Source organism: Dermacentor andersoni, chromosome 7 (assembly GCF_023375885.2).
Source record: "Dermacentor andersoni chromosome 7, qqDerAnde1_hic_scaffold, whole genome shotgun sequence".
NCBI classification, from domain to species: Eukaryota; Metazoa; Arthropoda; class Arachnida; order Ixodida; family Ixodidae; genus Dermacentor; species Dermacentor andersoni.
In genome coordinates, this window is record NC_092820.1 from 135,770,736 (window position 1) to 135,797,804 (window position 27,069).

The 27,069-nt window shown below is 49.0% G+C and overlaps 1 protein-coding gene across 3 annotated transcripts in view; it reads left to right on the forward strand.

The window, feature by feature from the left end:
* The window catches only part of LOC126534563 (kelch domain-containing protein 3-like), a 118,429-nt gene that overhangs the window by 36,776 nt on the left and 54,584 nt on the right, over positions 1–27,069 (forward strand). For all 3 annotated transcript variants that reach the window (XR_011895828.1, XR_008613064.2, XM_072289341.1), the window contains exon 2: positions 5,864–5,917. Coding sequence is in view for 1 of the 3 variants with exons in the window: in XM_072289341.1 (XP_072145442.1) it covers positions 5,864–5,917 (54 nt within the window). In the remaining 2 variants the exon portion in view is untranslated. The remainder of the gene's footprint in view (positions 1–5,863; positions 5,918–27,069) is intronic.

The following is a 27,069-nucleotide window of genomic DNA, read 5'->3' on the forward strand; positions in this document are numbered from 1 at the left end:
GCGGAAGCGTATACGCTCTTCGTTTCCTGGTAGTTCAACGTACGCGTCGAAGCGAATGAATTGATGACGCGAACGGGCATCGAAACGTTTAAGTTTACGCAAGGACGTACAGTCGCGGACAGAATAAAATGGACCACGGGATCTCCGAAAACGTTCAATTCCCGAGCAGCCTGTAGCAGTAACCAGTAAAACCGCCCACGACAACGTTGTTAGCATATTCTAGTCGAGGTCCAAAATGCAAATACCAGATTGCGTTGTGAGGTTGCGTAGATATTCAGCTTTTTCTTAGATTTCATGGTCCGTAATATTCTGTCTGCGACTGTACGTCCCGCGTCCGCAACGCCATCTTCAAGATGCCTTGAGTGCGTATACTGCAAGGTCTACGCTTTATGTGTCGTTACGTCCACGTTCATATCGCGAGTATTACAAATACGTACTGAATAGACGAAGTCGGGGAAGAGATGCTCTAACACGCAGCGCGTATGAACACTTTCGGTTCTTGTTTGCTTGCGGAAGCGCTAATGCCAGTTCACAAACGCCCTCCTCACGAGGGGTGGCTAGATATAAACGTGAAAGGTTTCAGTGTGGAGACTTCTGATTTCTAAGCCACGGGGAGGCACCTGCTTTTGCGGTGTTTCATGACAGCACGCCGTGAATCTGTGGTGAGAGAGAGATGGAGTTAGAGAGAGAGAGAGAGAGAGAGAGCGCTGCGCAAACGGCAAAGAGCGATCAACGCTGTGACCGGGCTCGTCAGACAAACTGGTCCCTCCGCGGTGTACCATAGCGACTGCCATGGCCTTGCGCTACTGAGTTAGAGGTAGCAGGTTCGATACCGACCGCTGCGGCCGAATTTCGATGGAGGCGAAATTAAAAAAAAAAGAACGCTCGGTTACTTAGATTTACTAATTAAGTGCACGTCAAAGAACCCCAGGTGGTCAAAGCTAATCTGCAGTTTTTCCCACTACGGCGTGCGCGTCACAATCAGATTGTCCTAATCTTTTTTTTTTTTTTTTGGGGGGGGGGGTGGCGTAAAACCCTAGAATATAATTTTGAGGCAGAATGTGAGACTACGCAAACCTCCTTGTGTTTACTTTCGTCGTTCCTGCAGCACTGGTCCGCTTTTGCCGGTCATATAGCTTGATTTCGAAATCAAACGTACGCAATGCTCGGTTCTTGTTCATGCAAAGCCGTGACGGCTGCGCTAGAGCACTAAGCCGCAGCACACGCACGTTCAGAAGGGTAGGCCTCCCACAGGGGAACTACGCCTCAATATCTGTCTGTACATGACGCGTCATTACCACTTAAAGGAACACTAATGAGCAGCGCAAAGTTAGTTTATTCTGGTGAAATTAATTTTTAATTGATTGCCTATATTTCGCGTAAAATGTCCGCTTGTTAGTGAAAATAAAGAGCAATGTTTTACATTTTTAAAAATATCGCTCCCGAACCACAGTGTCGGTACGGTACGCGATGGGTTTGAGAGGGTTTTCGCACGATCTGCATGGTCATTCTTTTTGTTTTAAGAAGTCCTCAAAGCTCACTATAGGTGTAGTGTTTCGTTTCTCTAGATGTCAGCGTAAACCTTGTTCGTCGATAAATTATAGTCTCGAGCGTTCGGTTCGAGGTAAGGCGGCTGACGTTTCTGTTGTAGTCCTGAAGTTTAACTCGCCAATCGAACGGTAACATTCCTGCCTGTACTGTTGCTTTAACCACCACATTCACTGGATTTCGCTTATATACTGACTATATATACTGACGATATATATACTGGAGATTCGTAATACACATATAGGCGCGTCCATTAGTTCAACACGCATGATTTGCAAGGGCAGAGCCGAGTATCCTCTAAACGTTTATAATGGCAGGAGACATACCCGCCACGGTTGCTTAGTGGCTATGGTGCGACCTCGGCTGCTAAGCACAAGGTCGCGGGATCGAATCCCGCCCATGGCTGCCGCATTTAGATGGCGGCGAAATGCGACATCACCCGTGGGTACTTGGGCACACGTTAAAGAATCCCAGGTGATCGAAATTTCCGCAGTCCCCCACAACGGCGTCCCTCATAATCAGATCTTGGTTTTGGAACGCAAAACGCCATATTTTTTTTTTTTTTAACGGCGGGCGACTTGCCTGCGCATCGATTATCAACGGGCACCTGAACTACGTGTTTGCCGCCTGAGTCGCTCGAGATCTTTGCGATTGAATACGGTGTAGAGCCGCGTGTACAGTGTGTACACTGTCGCCTTCAGGCGCGTTCCGACGCACCTGTGTGTGTATGAAGGTTTCCTAGCACAGCGCTTGTTCTGCGTGCCCAGAGATCTGTGTCGATGCATAAGCATCTCTATCTGTTTTGTGAGGCAACCTCATCGAGCAATATGAAAGGGAACACTCAACTTGCTCTCTAGAGGGCGAAGCGGTCGAATATTAAACACGACTGTATAGGCCTGTCTGTGGAAGGGTATAAAGGGAAGGAAGCTAATTATGACTCACTATATATATATATATATATATATATATATATATATATATATATATATATATATATATATATATATATATATAAAGCTTCACAGGTCGAGGTCCGTATAGTGAGCTAAGACTCTCTTAGACGTTAGCGCTGTGACCGGATCCAGTCCGTGGTCAAACGACGTCACCGTATACTTATACCTGCACTTTTCTTGGGATGTCTTGAGTCATTCGCATTCCACCGCTAGACTAAGTGAACAACGGAGCAGCGATCTTGTAACATCCGCGAGCTCTCTTGTCAGATTCAAATCCGCACATATCGATTAATTGTTGCTAAAAAAAAACGAATACAGTGTCTCATCCATCCACCAATCTCTTCCCACCTTCTATTGTAAGGATTGGGGGCTCAATCCCACCGTTCGTAACTCGTTGTCAAGATTGGAGTCCGGCATGTATTAGAAGGTAGCTGGCCCATGCCGTCATCCAACTTATCCACGCTGAGGACGTTGATGAAGGGAAGGACTGCTTCCCATCGAGAACGAGGAATATGGGTTTATTTACAGTATCTACATGCAGTTCATCAGTCTAGCATGACTGCGAGAGAAAGTGCATCAGTCTAACATGACTGCTTGAGAAAGTACACTGAGCAGCCGCACAACCGCGGTTTATAAACACTCGGTCCCCCCCTCGATCGAAGGCGACGGAGCTAGAGCGTAACGGTGGCGTTCCGAGAAAGTTGACGCCGCTGTCGCAACTGGCTGGCAAAACTTGCACCTCAGCTGGGCCGTTCTTAACACTATCTAAAAAGAAAAATTGCTTCTCTGGGAAACGTCTTTTGAACTACTAGCCTTCGTTTGAATGAATGAATGAATGCTCACAACTGCGCGCGTGGGGCTATACTGTGTGTTTGTTTTTTTCGTCCCATTCACAGTTCCCTTGGGGCGAATGCAAGTTCCCCATTTCACTAAAACGCCTCTTATTCGTTCGTATAAACACGTGTCTTTGTGCGCCTCACCCACTGTCCGTGGCCTCGCATACACCCCGCGCAGTACAACTGGAGCCTCTGGTCTTTCCATATAGCTACCTAAATTATCACACCATTGCGTAAGCAACCAAGGCTGGAGTTCACACGAACAGTATGGCTGATGTGGCATCGCGCGATGCTAGGATAAGGAAGGTTGCCGTACGAAATGCGAGTGTTTTGCGGTAGTGACATGGTCTTGTCTCTCTCTTTCGGATCCGAATATGCAAATTCACTTTTGTGGAAATCGGCGAAGTGGAGGAGGTTTCGCGAAAGGAAAATATTGTTCTCCGCCCGATGCCAGAGCGCCAAGCTAAGGTGGCACCGAGCTTGTGCTTTCTTTCTTTTTTTAATAACTGTGTTTTCTCCTCCTCCTCCTCTTCAAGTTATCGATCGCTCTGCGATGTGCAACCCCCCTGCATATAGCTCGGCTCGTAAAGCCACCGGCCCAGAAAGGCCTTGGTCGCCAGTTCGGTTCCCGGATTCGGACAAATATTGCTCTCTCTCAGGAATCCGCACGGGTTACCTTAACAACTCCGTGCTGCGCACTCGTGTGGGTCACAATGTATTTTCATACTCTCCATAACGAAAAAAGAAAGAAAAAGGAAGCTGGTAATTTCCGGGCAATGTATAACAAGGTGAAACAAAAGAGATTCAATCGTTCTATTGTGGCAGTTGTTTACAGCTCTTTGTGTCTGAAACGGAAGCAATGAATAACTACACGCCTACGGCCAAAATACTCGTTATAGCAAAAAATAAAGTTAAGGAAAAGCTGGAAGACAAGAGAATGCTGACCGTGCTGTTACATTACGAACCCTCGCCCTTATTAGACGTGCAGAGGGGCTCCCGCTGTGAGAAGCGGTATATGTGCGCGCTTTGCACCCGCAAGAGTCCTTGGCTGCTTTCTCGTGGCGACCCCGTTTCTTTCTGCGTAGCTTCCGCTTACGGCTATTGTTCCGCTGGAGGAAAGCGTACGCGCGGGGACGAGGTGAGAACAATGACACGCCGCGCCGATGCGCTATGTTTATCGTTCTCGTCGACTGCATTGTGTGGCTCGCCCGGTATGACGTCACGCGAGCGCTCCGGATGACGTCGCGCGGTTGCCCCGGGTGACGTCACGCGGGAGCGCCGTGACAAAGCGAAAAGGCGTACGGCACGAGAGCAACAAACTGTCTTTTGCTTTGTTTAATGAAGTGTTCCTTTTTAAATCCAGACATGGCGTGCCGCAAGCATCTGTTTTTCTTTTTTTGTAGCGGACAGTGTTTCTTTTTTTTTTTTCTTCTTCTACTGTTACCGTTGTTCTGTTGATGATGTTCAGCTGTCCGCTGTGACATCTCGTGTCGATTGTGCGACGTGGCCAGAATCTGTGAGGTCACGGTATGCAATTGTCCTCTATCTTTTTTGCAATTCTTCTGACTGTAAACACATTTGGTGCTTCACATGATGTCGCATGGTCTTAGTTGTAGAAGTGAAGTTCTTTTTTTCTTGCCATCCTTTTCAACACGACCGTTACAATTCTTGATTGTGTCAAACTTGCTCCAGTGAACTCTTATGCTAGACACAAGAAAACTCCTTACGTGGTGAGGAACTTGGCATCGCAATTCCCAACGTATCATTTTTGCCATGCTGACTTTGATGCCTCGCAATTCCGATTTAAGCGAGGGAAACTAACGCATAGCCTATAACAGCGCTCCTGATAGGCTGAAGAGAGTGCTGAGTTGTTAGTTCAGCAAAACAATTACTATATTCTTAATTACTATCATGACTTTCTTGTTACCAAAATAACATTGTATTGCTTCTTTTTTTTTTTTTTTTTGCAAATGTACTTTATATGGCCAGAAATGAAATTCAACTCGATGTAATTTTACTCGACCCAGAACTGTGTTTTTGCTTTATAGAATTTAAAAAAAAGATCACGTTTTACCGTCATTGTCACCATAGGCGCCTCGTTATTGTGGGGAATTGTTCGCTTGTCTGCTTATGCGATGTACGACATGCTGTTCAATGCATCGCCATTGTTTGTACGTCAACGTGTGTTGCAAGTATACATATCTGCATCACTAGCCACCATAGCTATTTATGAAGTTGCTGTCCATAAAAGAGACACGAACAAACTGAATAGTACGTAGAATAGTTAAACAATGACCGCCTATGACAACGCGTTAAGTTAGGCAGGACACAAATAAAGAATGAGCAGCGATGGCAAAAAGCAGACAATCGCAGTAACAGACGTCCTGAAATAACATCGATAGCTTTCAGCGTGTCCCCAATACTCCGGGGCATGTCATATTTGCCGCCTGGCCTGTCTGTATCTGTGTCCTCCTTACGTGTGCTCCGATTCCTTTGTGTCACCCTATCCGATCCGCTGTGTCGCAGGTCCCTTTCCCGGACCACCGAGACGACGGGACTCCGGGTGATGCAGCGAGACCCGTGAGTTCGTCTCCTATATGCCTGCATACCTGCACGTCTCCCTTCCCCGTATCGCTTTCTTTTTTTTACCTCGCCATTGTGACCTAATGACTATGGCTTCTGCTTGTAGCTGTCACCAAGCGCCAACCTCACTTCTCGCCCGGCGTTTACATGAAAGCGACAAGTGGCGAATCACCTGGGACTGCTGGCGTATCGTCTCCGTGTAAACGGTGGTAACGCGAAGGCGAATTGCGTTAGTGCGACAGGAGAAGGTAGTTCTAGAAGAGAAAAGTCGTCTCACACGGCCCTTGTAGGCACTAGGAACCGGTATACCGGTTTGTTTCAGAGGAAGGGGGATGCGCGTCAGGTGTAAACGCTGCTGCACAGTAATTACCGTCATGCGCTAAGAAATGCGATCCTCTCTCTATATATACTGCCACGTTCGAGACAAACTATACAAGGTAATGACCAGGGTTGTCCATATATATATATATATATATATTGTAAGCACTATTAACGTACTTCGTCGTTTTCATTTGTACATAGCCATCATCATCTTCACTGTTCTTCGACTTCTTCGCGCGTGAGCTGGGGGCGTTGCCTTTGGTGGAATAAACAGCGCTGGACAACTTGATCGGTCTCGGTATTATAAAGTGGTGGAGGTACGTCAAGATCCCGACGTCCTCTCGCGTTCCCGTCCTCCCTGGAGCTCCGTTCCGGTCGCCGCCTGCACCCAACTACCCCTCCAACAATGGACACTTCCGACCCCGGCCCTTCCGGCGCCTCAAACCCTACCACACAGACGACCCCACCTGCGGCGCCCTCTTGGACTGTGACGAGCCCTCAGCGCGATCCCCCTGTCTTTGCGGGACTCCGCGGTGATGACGTAGACGATTGGATCGACCACTACGACCGCGTGAGTTCTTGTAACAAGTGGAACGACACCCAGAAATTGAGGCACGTCGCCTTCTACTTGACCGGTGTTGCAAAGACGTGGTATTTCAACCACGAAACCGACATCGCGGATTGGACCACGTTTACCTCGAAGCTGCGGCAAATCTTCGCTTCCTCGTCTGGCCGTGCAGAAGTCGCCAAACAGAAGCTGGGAACGCGCCGCCAACTTCCCCAAGAGTCTTACACCTCATACATAGAGGATGTCTTGGCTCTGTGCCGCCGTGCGAATCCTAGCATGACGGAAGCCGAACGCGTTCGCCACATCTTAAAAGGCATTGGGCCTGTCGCGTTCAACGCCTTAATCGTGCAAAATCCGGCTTCTGTCCAAGACATCACTTCAACGTGTCAACGCCTCGACGAGCTGCAGTCTATTCGTCTTCCACATGACAGCAGCGATCCTCAGGTTGCTCATTCTCCAGATCTACGTGCTCTTATCCGCACCATCATCCGCGAGGAGCTTCAACTACAAGACCTAAAGCGTCCCCCTGCTGCCTGCGCACCAACCCCCACCTTCGACTTGCGCGAGGTCGTAAAGCAGGAGTTGACAGCGATGACTACACCCACGACGCATCTTGCTCCGGTAGCGCGCTCCACCCCTACCTACGCGGATGTTGTTTCGCTACCCACCCCTACCGTGACTTCCGTGCCTACTGGCGTTTCCTATGACCATTTGGCTTCGATGGGAACCAGAGCACTTGCTGCGCCATCGTACCCTCAGTGGCGTCCACCTCGTCCGGTTTGTTTTTACTGTGGCATACGCGGCCATATATCTCGCTTCTGCCGCCGGCGCCAGCAGGATGAAAGGCGAGGCTATGCTGAGCACGAAAGAGACCGCACTCGCCGATCAGACGACTACTATCCCGGACCGCACTCATTCCCTCAACAGCGTTCTCCGTCTCCACCAGCTGCTCCCAATCTGCCTCATAGTTCCCGTTCGGCCAGACGTCGTTCTCCATCCCCTTACCGGCGCTCTACATCACCACTTCGTCCCACTTCCCATTTTGTCGACCAGCACTCGGAAAACTAACTGTTGCAGTTTTTGGAGGGGAAACTGCTTCTTATCGGTCTTCAAAAATTCCTCCTGTTCGCCCGGCCAACATGCTTTCTGTGACTGTCGAAGGTGTTCCCGCATCAGCTCTCATCGATACCGGTGCCGCCGTTTCTGTTCTTCGGAGTGATCTGTGTTCCCGGCTCCGTAAAGTAAAAACGCCTTATCTTGGACCTATTTTGCGTGGCGCTAATAATGCATTCATTCACCCTGACGGACAGTGTACTGCTCGTGTTCTCATCGACGGCATACGCCACCACATCGAGTTTATCATCCTTCCAACGTGTATCCATGAACTTATACTTGGTTGGGACTTCCTACATTCTGCTTCAGCCGTCATTTCATGTAGAGAAGAAGTTGTCCACATCACAGATACAGAGCTTGAACCTGTTGCGGACTCTTCACTTTCATGCGTGAACTTGGTCCTCGCTTCAGACTACGTCCTGCGTCCTGGTCACGAAGACGTTGTAGCCGTAACGTCCAGTCAGATCGCCGACGGAGACGCCCTAGTCGCCCCTTCTTCCCGCTGTACTTCTCGCGGAATTCTCATTGCCACCTGTCTCGTCCGGTTTTCACGCGGCCGCGCCCTTCTGTCTGCTTGCAACACGACCCCAGATCCTGTGATGCTGCCCAAAGGGATGACTGTGGCAACCCTCGCCGACACTCAACCAATCTCTCTAGTCACGCTTTGCCCTTCTTCATCGCCAGCACCAACCTCAGGTTTGGATGATTCTTTCCCTCCTCCAGCCGTTCTTGGTTCTGACCTAACAGCCGCGCAGTCCGAAGCCTTAATGGTGGTCCTGGCAAAACACAAAGCCTGTTTCGATAGCTGTTCCTCTGTGTTGAGCCAAACTCCTGCGGCTACACACCGTATCGAAACCGAAGGTTCCGCTATAATACGACGACGCCCCTATCGTGTATCGCCGTCCGAACGAAAGGTCATTGAACAACAGGTCGCTGACATGCTTGCGCGGAAGATAATACGACCTTCATCTAGCCCATGGGCGTCTCCCGTGGTCCTGGTAAAGAAGAAAGATGGCTCAGTTCGCTTTTGCGTGGATTATCGAGCGCTCAATAAGATCACACGCAAGGACGTATATCCAATACCTCGAATTGACGACGCTTTGGACACACTACAAGGGGCGGAGTATTTCTCCAGCATTGATCTTCGATCAGGATATTGGCAAATTCCGATGAACGAGACTGACAAAGAAAAGACCGCATTCGCTACACCGGATGGCCTTTATGAATTTAACGTGATGCCTTTTGGCCTTTGCAATGCTCCTGCCACATTTGAGCGCATGATAGACAACGTACTTCGTGGTCTAAAATGGAAGACATGCCTCTGTTATCTGGACGATATTGTCATCTTTTCGTCTGACTTCAGCCAACATCTTCAACGATTAGACGAAGTTCTCAAGTGCCTTGCGAATGCTGGTCTCCAGATCAATACAAAAAAATGCAAATTTGCAACCAAAACAATAAAAGTATTGGGTCACGTCGTCTCAAAAGATGGCATCCAGCCTGACCCCGACAAGATTAGTGCCGTTCTTCAGTTTCCTCGCCCCCAGCAACAGAAAGATCTACGTAGTTTCCTCGGTTTGGCGTCATATTTTCGTAGGTTTATACGCAACTTCGCAGCAATAGCAGCTCCTCTACACAAGCTACTGGTTACCGGTGCCTCTTTCACGTGGACTAGCGACTGCGAGTCGGCATTTCAAGCTCTTAAGCGGCATCTTACTTCCGGACCAGTGCTTCGCCACTTCGATAATCGTGCCCCCACCATACTCCATACTGACGCAAGCGCACAAGGTATTGGCGCAGTACTTCTGCAACGTAATACAGCATCTAAAGAGCAAGTCATAGCATATGCCAGCCGAACACTTTCTCCAGCTGAGCGGAACTACACCATTACAGAGCAAGAGTGCCTGGCTATCGTTTGGTCGATTCAGAAATTTCGCCCATACCTTTACGGCCGCCACTTCACCATCGTCACCGACCATCATGCTCTGTGTTGGCTGTCATCAATGAAAAACATGTCAGGACGCTTAGGACGCTGGATACTCCGCTTGCAGGAATATGACTTCACTATAACGTACAAGTCTGGAAAACACCATCATGATGCAGACGCATTGTCTCGCTGCCCACTATCACTCTCTCCAGGTAACGCGCCGTCGTCTTCCCAACCACGTCGTTCCGATGCTACGCCTGCCTCTCACCAACTCTCGATAACATCCCTGGACCAAGTTACGCTTTCATCACGCTCTGATTTCGTCTCGCTTCAGCGGGCCGACTCCTACTGTCGAGCTCTCATGGATCGCCTTAGTGGGTTCGCCGAACCGCCCAACAGCCGCTTGCGACGCCAACTTCGACAATTCCGCCTTCAAGGTGGCGTGCTACACCGCTACATTTACCACCCAACAGGTCACCGGTGGGTCCCAGTTCTACCTCGCTGCCTTCGTTTGCGGGTATTAGAGGCACTTCACGACGATGTATCGGCTGGCCACTTAGGCTTCCACAAGACTTACGACCGCATAAAGACCCGCTGCTTCTGGCCTGGCCTATCCTCAACGGTGGCCAAATACATTGCCTCTTGTGCGTCATGTCAGCACCGCAAACGCTCGACATCCCCTCCTGCCGGTTTACTGCAACCTCTCCCTTGCCCGGACGCACCTTTTGAATTTGTTGGCATTGATTTATATGGTCCCTTGCCGTTGACACCCTCCGGTCACCGTTGGATTGTCACTTCGGTCGACCATTTAACAAGATATGCCGAGACTGCCCCTCTGCGATCCGGCACCGCTTCTGAGGTCGCCGACTTTTTCTTGCGCGCCATCGTCTTGCGCCATGGGGCTCCTCGCGTTCTTCTCAGTGACCGTGGCAAGGCGTTCATTTCACAAGTCCTCGAGGAAGTTCTTCGAGCCACTAATACCGTCCACAAATCTACGTCCACTTATCATCCGCAAACCAATGGCCTTACTGAGCGCTTCCACCGTACGCTGTCTGACATGATTTCCATGTACATCCGTCCTGACCACACTGACTGGGATAAAATTCTTCCTTTTGTGACATTCGCATATAACACTGCTATTCAACGAACTACCGGCTACAGCCCTTTCTTCCTTGTGTATGGACGATCTCCTTCCACCATATTCGACAGAGAACTATTTTTCGCACCTTCTTCGCCTAACGCGTCGCTTCCGGAAGATTTCGCTGCCCGAGTTGCACATTGCCGTCAAATCGCCCGGCAAAGCACAGAAGCTACCCAAGCTGAGCGCAAGCGTTACTGCGACAACAAACGCCGTGACCTACGTTTTCACCCTGGAGACCAAGTCCTGCTTTGGACTCCAGTCCGCACCCCAGGCCTCTGTGAGAAGTTCCTTCCACGCTACATTGGCCCATACACCGTTGTGCAGCAAACATCTGCAGTGAACTATCTCGTTCGCCCAGTACACTCCGTCACTGACCGGCGCCGCCGGAATGCTGAAATTGTTCACGTCTCGCGGATGAAGCCCTTCACTCCCCGTTTAGATAATCTCTAATCTGCGGCCAGGCTGGCCGCTTCCATGACGGGGGGAAGTTAGTGTAAGCACTATTAACGTACTTCGTCGTTTTCATTTGTACATAGCCATCATCATCTTCACTGTTCTTCGACTTCTTCGCGCGTGAGCTGGGGGCGTTGCCTTTGGTGGAATAAACAGCGCTGGACAACTTGATCGGTCTCGGTATTATAATATATATATATATATATATATATATATATATATATATATATATATATATATATATATATATATATATATAGGTATATATATATATATATCGTTGGTGTGTTTGTTCTTGGGCGAACTGAATCATCCGTTGGAAATGCGATGCGCACATGATATGTGCGTGTATGACGTCTGTAATGTAAATGAATTTCGTTCACGGGCTGGTTGGCACGTAGAGAGCCAAGTGGATACACTTCCATCGTGGGTACAAGCAGGCCATGGATGCGCGCAAACGACACATGAGGGCGCGCTGGCTTCCCACTGTTTATTTGTAGAAGAGTCAAATCAGCTGCTTTGTGCTCACGCGCGCCGTGGACAGCGCGGGCGCTGATAAGCATGGTTCCCCTTCGTCAGCTCTGCCTACAAATGAATGTGCGTTCCTGCAAGCGACCGGTTTTCATTTGCGGCGAGTGGGACATTTTCGCTGTGCGGGCCTACAAATACGGTGGTGTTCCGGACATAAACACTCAGTTGAAAGTTAGCGCTCGTCCCACTGTTTCGCTCTTGTCCTTGTTTTCCTGAGCTAAGACCCCCATTGCTTCCCCGTAAAGGCGGCAATGGTGCAGGGTTCGAGTCCAGGACCAGTATACACGAAGTGTGCTTCAGCGTGCGAGGCTCATTTCTTTCGCGGGAACCAGTGCGGGGTTTCCTGCATAGCTTCTTGACTTTGCACTAAAGGACCGTCTTTTTTTTTTCTCAAGAGAGCGTGCACGAACAAAAAATGAAGCTGTAAAAGCGTCCTGTATTCATTCTGCACGAGGTCAGCAGCCGACTGATGCCATTGTAAGACAAAGGCAGAGATCTTCGATTACCCGTCCGGCGCGAACCGAATCCGCCCTGTGTATCCGCAAATAATTACAAATCTCATCCCCCTCCCATAGAATTGTTTGCCGTCCCCGACCGCGTTTCCCTTCCAACGGCAATTGCCGCCACAATTACACTTCTTCCCTTCGCTGCCAGTTGGCGCTGAGGTCGACGCGCACGGGCGCAGTTACCGCCGACGAACCCGCAATCGTGGTACAGTGGCTATTCGTGCTGGCCGTGATTGTAGAGCCTTGTCGCAATGACGCATACACAGTGCAATGCATGCAGGCAGTCTATTTCAATTGCACACAGGCTCAGTACGCCTTGGAGTGTTTATTATACGTATACAGTATGGTGGATCTTTTATGTGGCAGCGACACAAAAACAGTATGCCCACCCTGGCCCAAGAACCACGTGGCGCAAGTATAATGAGAGTATATTTAGGTGTTATAAGCTGAACGCGAGTTGAGCGGTGATGGGCCGAAAGAAAAACAAAAAAACTAGACATTACATAGAGAAAGCCAGAAATGAGAAGGGAAAGGGAGGATGTTAACTGCTTAACAGATATAGCTCTGGTTTGCTAACAGTATACACAGCATGGCGAAAGGTAAGGGGAAAAAGAAAGACGGAAAGAATGCCGAAGCTCCAAAGGCTCCAAGTGGGCTACAAGGGCTCGTCTCTCGAGGCCAGGCCTTGTAGGCGAACGCTTCGTTCGTAAGAGCGGGTGTCCAGCGGCACCCCGCAGGAGGCGGTGGACATGAGTGCTAGTCCAACGGCGCCTCCAGCGCCTATGCAGCGTCGCGAATCTCTCGACAGTTTCAAAAAAGAGAAACACCGTATCACAGGGCCTCCAAAGGGCTCTGTAAGCAACGCGCTCTTCTGGTTTGATACAAACAATATGGACACACTAATAATACAATGGAATGGTCGAGGTCTCTCCCGGAACCTCAATGATGCACAAGAACTCATCCGTGAATTTGGTCCAAAGGTAATGGGTGTGCACGAAACTCACTTAAAAGGTAAGCGTACAAACTTTCTCCGCCAGCACGTTATTTTTCGTACAGACCACGACGAGCCCAGTGCGTTGTCTGGCGCTGTTACAATCATGCTTGATAAAAGTATTGCGTGCCAGCGCTTAGAACTCCAAACACCCGTCGAAGCAGTTGCAGTTCGATATGTGCTTTTAAATAAACTTAATATATGCTCTCTCACATGCCCCTTCATTATCAGCCCCATAAACAAGAATTTCACGCATTAATATATGAACTACCTGAACCCTACCGGGTTGCGGGATATTTAAACACCCACAAGAACCTGTGGGGAGACTCTCGCTGATATGCAAGGGGCCTATTAATAGAAAAAATATGTATTTTTTTTCGCTGGGGTGTGGCTTATAAATGAGATGGAACCCACGTTTTACAGTATGCTTCTTACAAGACATACCCTTCCGTAAGTTTGAGCATAGCATTTCAAACATTAATGATGCACCTCCAGTGGAAAGTTATTAAAAATCCCTGCGGCAGCGGCCACTTTAATTCTACACCGTGCATAACACAACAAAACAAGATAAATGCTCGCCAGACATTCCTCGCTGGAAAGTCGAATCGGCCGATTGAAAGCTCTTCCGAGAACTCGAACATTTGTCGCAGAACGACGTCTGCGCCATAAACATGGATGGCGGAGCTTCGCATACTTCGCAGCTCTAATTACCGATGATGCTTCCCGGCTTATGTAACCGCAATGTTCAAAAGGAAACGCTGGCGGTGAACGCTTCTGACGAAGGCGAGCTTTCTGGTAGAAACGCGGCCTCTTGCGTGCGCCGATCCATCCCGGGGGTAGTGCACAGCCGCGCGAAAAAAAAAAAAAAATTCACATCATTTTCAGGTTTCTGTTATTGTTTCGCACTTTTAATGTTTCCACCCGAGAATATTCAACGCAAAAGGCGTGCGCGGTCGGTGCTTTGTGTCATGGCGTTTGTTTGCAGGCTGTCATTGTCAAAATTCCGGGGAATAACGTGGTCAAGAATTTGACACAAGGTATGAGCAACTTTCGAGGTCATGAGGTGGCCAGTCTTTCTAGGACAATGTTCCCACCATCCTTCAACAAATCTGCTGTTACCTGATCCTCCCCAGCTGCCTTCCCCCTTTGCATAGCTCCCAAGGCGTTCTCTACATCTTCCGGCGTTACTTGTGGGATTTCAAGTTCCTCTAGACTATTCTCTCTCACATTATCGTCGTGAGTGTTACTGGTACTGTATAAGTATCTGTAGAACTCCTCAGCCACTTGAACGATCTCATCCATATTAGTAACGATATTGCCGATTTTGTCTCTTAACGCATACATCTTATTCTTGCCTATTCCTAGACCTCGAGCGTACCGGAATCTTGGAAGAACGCTAACATAATCCTAATCCATAAGAAAGGGGACGCCAAAGACTTGAAAAATTATAGACTGATCAGCTTACTGTCCATTGCCTGCTACAAAGTATTTACTAGGGTAATCGCAAATAGAATCAGGAACACCTTAGACTTCTGTCAACCAAAGGACCAGGCAGGATTCCGTAAAGGCTACTCAACAATAGACCATATTCACACTATCAGTCAGGTGATAGACAAATGTGCAGAATATAACCAACCCTTATATATAGCTTTCATTGATTACGAAAAAGCGTTTGATTCAGTCGAAACCTCAGCAGTCATGGAGGCATTACGGAATCAGGGTGTAGATGAGCCATATGTAAATATACTGGAAGATATCTATAGCGGCTCCACAGCCACCGTAGTCCTCCATAAAGAAAGCAACAAAATCCCAATAAAGAAAGGCTTCAGACAGGGAGATACGATCTCTCCAATGCTATTCACAGCATGTTTACAGGAGGTATTCAGAGACCTGGAGTGGGTAGAATCGGGGATAAAAGTTGATGGAGAATACCTTAGCAACTTGCGATTCGCTGATGATATTGCCTTGCTTAGTAACTCAGGAGACCAATTGCAATGCATGCTCACTGACCTGGAGAGGTAAAGCAGAAGGGAGGGTCTGAAAATTAATCTGCAGAAAACTAAAATAATGTTTAACAGTCTCGGAAGAGAACAGCAGTTTACGATAGGGTAGCGAGGCACTGGAAGTGGTAAGGGAATACATCTACTTAGGGCAGGTAGCGACCACGGATCCGGATCATGAGACTGAAATAACCAGAAGAATAAGAATGGGCTGGGGCGCGTTTGGCAGGCATTCTCAAATCATGAACAGCAGGTTGCCACTATCCCTCAAGAGAAAAGTGTATAACAGCTGTGTCTTACCAGTACTCACGTATGGGGCAGAAACCTAGAGGCTTACGAAAAGGGTTCTGCTGAAATTGAGGACGACGCAACGAGCTATGGAAAGAAGAATGATGGGTGTAACTTTAAGGGATAAGAAAAGAGCAGGTTGGGTGAGGGAACAAACGTGGGTAAATGACATCTTAGTTGAAATCAAGGAAAAGAAATGGGCATGGGCCGGACATGTAATGAGGAGGGAAGATAACCGATGGTCATTAAGGGTTACGGACTGGATTCCAAGGGAAGGGAAGAGTAGCAGGGGGTGGCAGAAAGTTACGTGGGCGGATGAGATTAAGAAGTTTGCAGGGACAACATGGCCACAATTAGTACATGACCGGGGTAGTTGGAGAAGTATGGGAGAGGCCTTTGCCCTCCAGTGGGCGTAACCAGGCTGATGATGATGAGCAACTTTAGGGATAGAGTGGTGTGGCAATATAACCCGCGTATATGCCGCATGTCACGTAGCAAGGCGTGGCGTACACATCTATCTAAATATATGCGAGAATTTACGCTCCCGGGTACGCTGCCGCCGGACGCCGACGCCGTCACCGGATTTTCGGCGACACGGGGCCCTTAACGCTATCACGTTAAAATCCGAAAAACCGAGGTTATCACCTGTCGACTTAGAATCGGCCTCGCTCGTCGCACGCACTCGTACCTGTTGGCTGGTGATCAGCCGCGTATATCCGCGGTAAATATGGCGCGACGTTGACTGTCCTGCACGTGCTGCTTGAATGTCGTGGATTAGAATCTCACACAAGAAAAAAAAAGAACACTTTCCGTTACCACACCGTCAACAAGTTCCACTGCATCCAGCAAGGCACTGACCCTCTCTTTGACGGTAAATTAGTCTTAGCTTTTCTATTTTTTTTAATGATGTACGTGTACTGCATGTTATACCTGCAAGTGATCCGTAGCACGGCCTCTTACGAGAGTTTATTGCTGCACTAGCAGTATTTAGAGCGCGTGCTTCCCGGCCCTTGCTCTCAAGGGCACGGGTGATGCATTAGTGCTGCTTGCATGCATTCTCTCACACCATTCTTGCATGACCACATCGCAGCGTACATTTTATGGCCGCAGCACACCCTCACTGGTCAACGCCATATATTTAGTACATACACATTGTACGCATATGCACATCGACTGACTTAAGGCCCCTTTACAGCCATGGGGCATCCTTGGCATCGTGTACGTTGTCAGCTCGTCGCACCGTGGGTTCGGCGCGCTTTGGTCGAAGTGGCCCTTGCGCCATGAAAAAACCCATTAATCAATCGATCAACGTATGTACCAGCAATCGTGAAATTATATATATATATATATATATATTTGTGAACTTTGCTTGTTTCCATGCAAAGTACTTGCAATTAGCAACTATATGCGTGGATAGCACTAGTTTTGTTGAAATTACTTATGCTTTAGCTTTAAAGAACTTGTATAATCCGGAGATAAGTAACGGCGTTTCGACGACACGAAAAAAATATAGTACAAATAATCGTCAATGCCACTTAGGGACGTAAAGGGGGAGAGCGCGCCTATTGAACGAAGCGCTGCAGTATAATCGACTGAACTTAGTGTTTCAAAGACTGCTCTCTCTTAAAGGATGCATTTAAGGCAGCGGGGTCACGCTGAAAGTTCTCAAAACACCTCCGAAGCGTGCACGTAGCCAGCCCAAGTGTTTCCGCGCCTTCATAAGCGACTGAAATACTTTCTGAGCACATCTTCCAGGACACTACACAGCTTCGTCGCAGTTCATAGTATGCACTGCGATGTAGCTGGGGTGTCATTTCTTTAGCGCTTGGATTGAGGTTATGAACCAGCGACCACTTACTGATTTCACATGGCTTGCCGACTATAAACGCTCCATATAAAGGCATTTTTTTGCTGCATCAATGTACTCCGAAAGCCCATTTCTTACTGTTCCGGAATGCATTTTTGGCTGCTCCAAAGGCTGCTCCGAAATGACGCTGGCTTACGTCACTGGAGCATCTCCGGCATCGGTACACTTTGCTATTACACTGTCTTTCCGGGATCCGCTTTGCTAGCCCGACACTCGACCGAACAGATGCGCCAAACTCGAGGTAAGAAAGCACAGAAAAGTATACGCTTTGATAAAGGAATCATGCGCTTGGCCTTGACGGCGTATACTTGTTTTATGGCGGGGATGTTCAGGTACCGCGTTATTGGTTTCGGTGCGTAGTTCCGTAGAGATCACCGTGGCGAGAAACGCATGGAGGGAGTCAACATAGTCGATAACCTGCTGGTATCTCTAGACGATCAACGATCAAGACGAATTGAGATGCGAACGGCATGGAAAAAAAACGAAGCAGTGAGAGCTATACACACATACACAGGATTATACCTAATAGAGAGTGGCGCGCAAATACATTGAAGGGCGTTTCTGAGCGCCTGAAGTTTCAAAACTACATTCGATGCGACGTGCGAAGGGTAAGAATGATGGCTGTCCCGGTCTGTTGGAACCAGTTCTAACCTGCTAGAACCTGTCGGATGTCGGTAGACACGACAGGGATCGTATGTAAGGATCGTATATAACACGGTTGGAGTCTGCAGTTGTAAACATCAACATGAGACCTAATAATCGCAAGAGCTGGCAAAAATAATGGCGTTCAATATTTTTTCGCGCTTTTCAGGACACTGCTTGCTTAACACACACTGTAAAAAATAAACAAAACAGAAAACTCCTATTTTGACAGAAAACTTTGCACAGACTCTTCGAACTTAAAAATGATTTCTTTCTGTTTAGTATGAAAAGAGACTGTTGCTTGATTTTAAAAATATTTGCTCCTATACGGTAAAGTGAAGTTTATCATGGATATCATGCATGAGCCAAATGAATTTTGTTGGTTTATTTACAATCTTCCCTTAGTGTCTCTGTGCAGCTTGTCACCAACCTAAGTGTAGGCAGATAAATCTCATACGCATAATTATTATTTTTGATTTCTGATAAAAATACAGCTGCTTACCGGACCAGTCGTGTCAATCACGGCATCGTTATACATACTCACGTATACTACAGTGGTAGAGTTGATGCTTGGATGTGTCGCGTGGTGGTCTTGTCGCTTCTCGTATGTTCTGCGTATAGCGTGTTTATGTAGGCTTGTGCGGTCCGTTACAACCGCTTCGCGGCATTTCACTCTTTCAAACCCTTCTGTACTCCCTGATAGCCGCATCCATCAGAGGAGTATAAGGCGGCGTTCACATGTACCGGCGACTGAGACAGGTCGCTCGACCTATACCGCGGCTGGCGACAGAGGGGGCGTTCACACCGACGACCGACCTGCGCACCCGGCGAGCGCGACGCGCCTGTCGCGCAACCATGGCCGATTCAAACAGCCATAGCCGCGTTCAGACAACCGCGCCGCTGACTGGTTCAGCGGCTTTGCGGCTCCAGTCGCATAGCTGAAGAACCGATCACTGAGCGGCTGCTTCACGACCAAAGCGACCTTTTTTATGCGAAGCATATTACTAGAGCTCAACCTAGCTCCTCAGGCGCGGCGGTGTCGCCTTCAATGACCTTTAGTGACCCCATGCCATACCACGTGACACCGTGACGTCACGACAGAGGAGAAACGGGGCTCCAACTCGCGCCGTCGCTCGCGGCGTCGCGGCGGTATATAAGCAGCTGCGCTTGTTTCTAGGTGGCTTTGGCTCAACTCTTGCAAGATGGGCTGGGTGGGAATCGAACCAGGGTCTCCGGAGTGTGAGACGGAGACGCTACCACTGAGCCACGAGTACGATGCTTCAAAGCGGTACAAAAGCGTCTCTAGTGAATGCGGTGTTGCCTTAGAAACGAGCTGTTTCTAAGGCTCAGGCGTGCGTCGCTTGCTCAGGCGCACATTTCGTTGCCGCGCCGAACGCTGCGTTGCTCGACGCTCACCGCGTCCAATGCGGGGCGCGTAGTCGCTGCGCCGTAGCCCATTGTCTTACACCCCTTGGCGGGTCGACGGGAACGCTGTCGCGTTCCACTCTTGAAGGCGAAGCAGAGTAACGCATGAGTTGTTTCTTCGTCTATCCGAACCAAATATAGCCAAGCAACAGCAGTTCACCAGGCTAAACAGTGGTTCAACTACTAAAATAAAGGCTAGTATGCTTCGCATCCTGGGCTTAACCTTAGCTAAGCCACAGCCATTTTTTTTTCAACCGATCAACGTGGTCGCGCGACCTCTGTCACCGGTGGACAATTGTTCAGTTTTTTTTTTTCACTGGCCCTGACGGGAGTGCCTACTCCCTAGCCCCAGCAACAACGAAGCGCTGTACTTCACGGAGAATCCAGGCCCAAGCACTGCGGCATTGAGTGACCACAACCTTTTGAGCAAGGTATTCGTGCGTTACTACACAGCCTTTCTCTCCAGCGCACACATTAGGCGAGAGCTGAGGGTCGCTGCGGATGTCTTCACAAGAAAATGAAGGAATATTACCGAACAATGAAATATTCCTAATTCCTAAATTCCTAATCAAGATAAACAGTGTATGAAGGGCTCCATAAAACGCCTTGAAGGAGCTAGGCCAGCTGGCTCTCTTTACTGCACTTTTGCCATGTTAATAAAAATCAGGGAGAAAAGTGACGTTATACTAATCAGTTACTGTTCTTTTGGTAATTTATCACTTACTTTCGCGGGCACTAATTAGTAACTGCAATCACTTTACATTTCTGAACGCAGTAATTGTAATCGGTTACTTTTTTTTTTTTTGCTGTAACTTGTACAAGGGTGCGCAGTATATAGCGGGGGACTCCGGATTAATTCTGACCACCCGGGGGTTCTTTAACGTGCACCCCACGTGTGCTCTACGCGGTTGTTCTTGCATTTCTAGCCCGATCGAAATTTGGCCGCTGCGCCCGGGATTCGATCCTGCGCCCTCGTGGTCTTAGCAGCGCAACGCAAAGCCACCACGCCTCCACGGTAGCTTGAGGCCTGGGGCGATCGTGTGTGCATAGAAAATATTAGAGGAGTGCGCTGTCGCAAATAGTTGGTACATGTTGTTAAGAAGGAAAAACGGCGCAAGAAACGGGACACGAAAGAGAGACAAGCCTATGGGCATCGCGACAAAAGTTGAAAATTCGAATGCGCGCCCCTCCTCCCCAGAGGAGCCAGTAATTGTTCCAGCGAAGACGATGCCACGGGACTCGCTCTCGTAATATGCTTCGCATAAAAGATGATCCTGCATACGAGAGCACACAGAAATCACGGGCGCCTACATAACGTACATCCAATAAATACTTTTCCCCCGCGCCGGCCTCTTCCGCTGGGATCGCTCCTTTCTCCTGCGGCTGCGCGTCGGCTGCTACAGCACGGCCGCCCGATTGCACAGACTGCACGGAACAGGCAGCCCCGCGTGTACGGAATGCGGCGAGGATGAGACACTGGAACACCTTCTCCTGCGTTGCCCATCCTTCGACGTTGAGCGCACCGCGCTCTGTGCTTCATATCGCCGAGTCGGACTACCGTGCAGAACGGAGGGTGATCTCCTATTTCCCGCAGCCCCCGCCTCCATCGCCAAGAGAGCGCTTGCTGCCCTCCTTGGCTTTTGTGACGAGACTCAGCTGAGAGCGCGGCTGTAAGCCCCGCTTTGCTTCTTCTTTAACCTTCTTGTTTTTTTTTTCTTTCCGCTCTCTTTCATTCTCTCTCTAATCTTTTTCTCCCCACTCCCCTTACCCCGTGCAGTGCTGTTGAGGTGCCCTCCCTTGAGAGACAGTTACGGCACTCCACTTTTCTCTTCCTTTCATCTTAAAATCACTAAACACACACACACGGGACTCGCCTATCGCGTAACAGGTCCCTCACGGAGTACGTCAGAGACATTGAAACGTCAGAAAGGTCAAAACGATGTTTCTGTACCTCGTATTTCTTGAACACGTTGACGCGATCGCGTCCGCTCAACACAAACCCGCGTATACATAATGATATATGAAGGAATGCTTCACCGACAGTGGGCTCGAACCTGTCTTCCAGCACAGCGGCCCAATGCTCTAAACATTAGGCCGCATGCTTCTCTCGAGCCAGTCTCACTTTTTGAAATGTCCGGAGCATTGTGTCACGTGCCAGATTCTCCCATTCGCACTTCGTGACAGCCAGCGCTCTGAGGCGCTGTTGTACTCAACGAGGTTGGCTAAGCTGCAATGTCTTGGGGATCCGTACACATTTTTTTTTTATCGGAGGAACGTTGTTGTCGTAGGACTGCAAGATGAACGCCTCTTTAGCAGTGGTCTCCAATTACCCCTGTTTCGTGCTATACGATTCCGACTTGCGCGGGCAAATTTCTTAATTTCATCGCATCCGTCTAATTTTCCGCCGTCCTCGACTGCGCTTCCCTTCCCTTGGCACCCATCCTGTAACTCTATTGGTGTACCGGTCATCAGCAATTTCGGCGATATAGTAAAAGCAGCAGAAGAATTTTACACTGACCTGCGCAGTATCCGCAGCTGCCACGCAGCCTTCATTGGAATGTGGAAGTGGGGATGAACAGGATGCAGGAGGCTCCTTCTGTAACTAGCGATGATGTACAGAAGGGCCTTGCAAGGCATGTCCCCGGGGAAAAGCGGCAGGAGAAGCTAAAATAACGATCGATTTAGTCAAAGATGGAGGATATGTCGTGCTTGAAAAGCTTGCGGCCCTCCATACGCAGTGCCTCGCGACTTGAAGTGTACCAGAGAGCTGGAAGGATGCCAACATTGTACTAATGCGTAAGAAGAGAGACGCGTTAAAGAATAGAAGAATCAAAGGCCCATTAGCTTGCTTTCAGTATTGCATTAAACATTCGCCAAGATAATTTTCAATAGAATCAGGGCAACACTTGACTTCAGTTAGTCAAGGGAACAGGCTGGTTTCAGGAAGGAATATTCCACGACAGATCACATTCACGTCATCAATAAGGTAAACAGAGGAGCGTAATACCTCCCAAGTGGATGAATCCCACCTGTAACGCCATCTGATTAAAGGGGCAGAGGTGGCGTGGCTTGTGATTTAAGCGCTGTTTAAACGTGAATAAGATGATTTAAACATGATTTAAACGTAAACTAGCTTGAGGACGCTGGTCATGGCAACGGGGGAGAACCACTGGTGCGGAGAGGGTCTCTCGTTTGCTCGGTTCCTAACAGTTTTCTCGCGCTTATCTCCGCTACGAGATCAATAGCGGGTATATTATAGCGCTATTATAATGGAGATAAACATCTGAGTGAGTGAGTGAGTGAGTGAGTGAGTGAGTGAGTGAGTGAGTGAGTGAGTGAGTGAGTGAGTGAGTGAGTGAGTGAGTGAGTGAGTGAGTGAGTGAGTGAGTGAGTGAGTGAGTGAGTGAGTGAGTGAGTGAGTGAGTGAGTGAGTGAGTGAGGACTTTATTGAAAAACAAGGTATTGACGGATGACCTTGTTGTTAGGCAGCCACGAGCCCCTGGGCCCGGGCGGCTTCTACAGCTCTTTTGATGACCTTGGCCTGCAGGTCAGGGTCGGAGCTGAGCAACACGGCCTCCCACTGCTCAGTATTACTTATTTCGTGATTTGTTTGGTTTTCCGCTGGACGCGATCACATAATATGGAACAGATCCGCTTTTTTCTTACAATGGTTACATGTACTGGGGTATTGGTCCGGGTAGTAGTAGTGATAGGCTACGGGGTTGGGGTAGGTGTTCGTCTGAAGTTGTCTCCAAGCTACTTCTCGTCGGTTGTTAAGCAATTTGTATGCTGGCGGGCACACTGCCCTGGCTAACATTTAGTGCTGAGTTATTTCCTGGTAACTGACCATGCGATCCCTCTCTGATCCTAGCGCGAGCCATCCGGGTGCTCGGTTGGCGAGTCCTCGAGCGGCGGTGTGGGCGGCATCGTGGCCGGGTAAGGAGGAGTGTGCTGGTGCCCAGATGATCTGGATTGGTCGTGGGTGTTGGTTGGTGTCTAGTATGTGTTTTACGGGAGCCGAGACCCGACCTTCCACAAAATTGCATACTGCAGCTCTGGAATCGCTAATAATGTAATGACAATGTGTGGAGGCTAATGCCAGAGCGATAGCCGCCTCTTCCCCTGTTTCAGAGCTTCTGGTGTGGATTGAACCAGCAGCGCGTATTTGACCTGAGGACTCCACCACTGCAAGGGACATACGGTTGCGTTCTATGTATTCTGCTGCGTCGACATAGACTACGTCTTTGAAGGCGTGGAATTTCTGATGTAGGGCTTTGGACCCCTAGGCCCTCCTTTCCTTGTGGAATTCGGGGTGCATGTTTTTAGGGAGTGGATTATTTTTGAGATGGCGCCTCTGATCGTGAGGAATGTCTACTTTAGTGCTTTGCGTCGACTCGTAGTTGACGCCGAGATTCTGGAGGGTGTTTCGCCCTGCGGCACTCTGAGCTAGCCTTTCGTATTGAGAAATAAGGTGCGCTTCCACAAGTTCCTCGAGGGTGTTGTGCACACCTAGGGCTAGCATCTGTATTCGTAACATCTGTAACACCTGAGGAATTTTTGCGGGAGAACACTCAACTTTCGAGCATTTGTGTGCATGTGAAGCGCGTTGGGCCACGGCATGATGACGTCGCCCGTAGGTGCCTATGCGGATCCATTACACATTTATCGAGATTCACGTCTCGAAACGACAATCTGGCGACGAGAGATTTTGTAAGCGAGCGGCTGCGGGAATAATTTCGACTATACCGCGTGCACGCAAAGCTATTGGCACACGAGCAATTTCGCATTCATCAATCCCCCCCCCCCCCCCCCCCCTTAAGGAATGCGTCCGTCGCAGCTGGCAATCGCGCCTTGCGACCTCGTACGCGTTCCGCAGTGTAACACCTTACCCACTGAGTCACCGCGGCAGCTCTGAGGCGATGTGTGGTCACCCTGATGCACTTGGAACGGCGCGTATCTGTGACCGTGAGATCGCTGCGCGATAGTCCCACGTAAGCGAGGGCGTCTCCTAGTGGCTATACATACTTATCAATTGGAAGGGCTCGCGAGCGCAGCGTGCTATAATCGACCTTCCGTGGCACACACATTTATATAATCGCCTCTGCGACCTTTGATTCATATCGTGGACGAGAATCGGATGCAATCTACGTGTCCTCGCGGTTACTTGGTCAAGGTGACGATCGAATCCCTCTCCGACCTTGATGAAGGTCGCTGGGCCGATTTAATCGAGTCGCCAGCTGCTTCTCTGACCTACACAGCGCCTGTGACCTTCAGCAAAGTTGTCTTTGTATAGGATCTCTGTCTTTGCATGTTTTGTTGCATGTGTTTGTGTGCGCGTGTGCGACTTCGTGCAGGAGTGCGCGTCTGCGAGCAGCGATAACTGATTTTTTTTTTTCATTTCTTGAAGTGTTTCCTCGACTGGGATAACTGCATTGGAGCGCTAAAAATCGCGCGTGATAGCATTTGTTCTTGCCATGGGATTCTCACACGATCTGTCTACTGCGTCGTAATATTATAATTTCTTTATAACGACAGTTCTACGTATAATTGAGCTGGCAAGGTGTTCTATATATTGAAGGTCATTGCAAACTCAGCGTACATTTCTGTCTCGGAAGAAATTTTCCTAATTTAAATGTGATGTTGTGCAAGCTGCCGTGACAGTGTCAATATTATTTAGCAGAAATCTTTAGCATAACCGTCTGCATTTTAGGGATGTATCAGTCGTCGAAATGTGCATACGAATTCGATCCGTCGGCATCGCAATGTTCGAGGAGAGCGTTAAACTTATATTAAGTTAAAAATCCCATTGTTTTCCATGCGACATTTTCACTAACGATATCCGGAAAAGTAGTACTATTCTTTCTCAGGATCTGTGGTAAGCAGATATGACGTCACTAAACAGCTCCAGCTTGCAGGAAAGAAAAAGGCTGTAGAGGAAGAAGAAAAACCGCCTTCCTCGATGGAGAAAACTTAGATGGGAGTCATGATGTTAGGAAGTTAGCCTACGCAAGGCAAATCTCCTCTCTGACGCCATTTATTGTTTCCTGCTTTCACCCGCCATATGCGTTGAGTCTGCTGTCTTGCCATATACGTTGAGTCTGCTGTCTTGTCTGTGTGTCTGTATTCTTCGTGATTTGGGAGAGGGAAAGTACGCTCAATTCTGCAGCCCATATGGGAGCATGGCGCAGCGTAATGGGGATGGGGGCGGGGGATGAAAGATGAGGGGATAGAGGGGGAAAGGGAGAGTAGGTTTCAGGCAGCATACGTCCGCTTCATCCAGGGGCGATGGCCGGCGCACGAGGCAGAGGCCGATGGGAGGCCGAACTCCTGTGGCGATCTAGGAGCCCGTTTGTGTACACATATTCAAGCAGGCTTGCCAGTGCTGGAAGGTGGCAGCGGGCTTCCACCTACAAAGTATCCCTCGACCGCTCGCGCCTCCGACTTCACTGCGTAGACCTTTTCCCCGGGCGAGGAGGACAGGGTTCACGGCGAGCCTTTCCTCCTCTCTGACTTGTGCGATCCGGCGCAGCGTTGCTTCAAAGTATTGCTGTCGCGTGCTGCGGAACGATTTAGAAATGTTTTAGATCGTACTTTGTGAAATTTACGCAATGTCCGTTCATATAAGGTCGTCAAGGAAGCCTGCCTTTCGGCGCATCGGTAACTACAGTGCGCGGAGATATCTCTTGCGGGCGAAAACATGCGACGCGGATTATCAGCCGCGGTGTGTGTTATATGCGTTGTGAACTATTTGGCGTATATCGGTTTTAATTCAACGAAGAGAACCGGCGTCTCTGTAATACCACACGAAATGGTACATCTGCTCACTATCTGATCCCGTGGCGTAGGAACTAAAGCATAAGAGCACATGCTCGTGTACGGCCAACCTAAGGCACCCACGAAACATCTAAGCGGCAGGAGTTATCAAATATTTGTGATACGCCGGCATCGTTCTCACGCATTTCAAGTCTAGTAGGCTTGAAATTACTATATGTCTACGCTAGCCTCCTGCATGAGGCCGATGGCGCTGCTCATCTCAGCGATCACTGCGGTTGGTGAACCAGCATGATACACACTATATAAGCTATGTGTTTCGGCATTGCTCTTTTGCCCTGTAAAGCCATAATATCCGAGATGGATCGCATAAAAAGAATGCAATGGCTATATTTCAGGACAAAATTTCCGTAATACGTGCGAGTGCGTCGTAGAGAACGGAACGAACACAAGCGAAAAAAAATTCGGTTATTATCTTCTTTCTCGAAAAAGAAAGAGAAAACGGGCTAACGCCGCAGTACGACCTCGCATATTCACGCCGCACAACGTGGTTGCGACTGGGGGTCCCAAGACGTGGAATTCACTTTGCTCGTGGAGGAATAAGG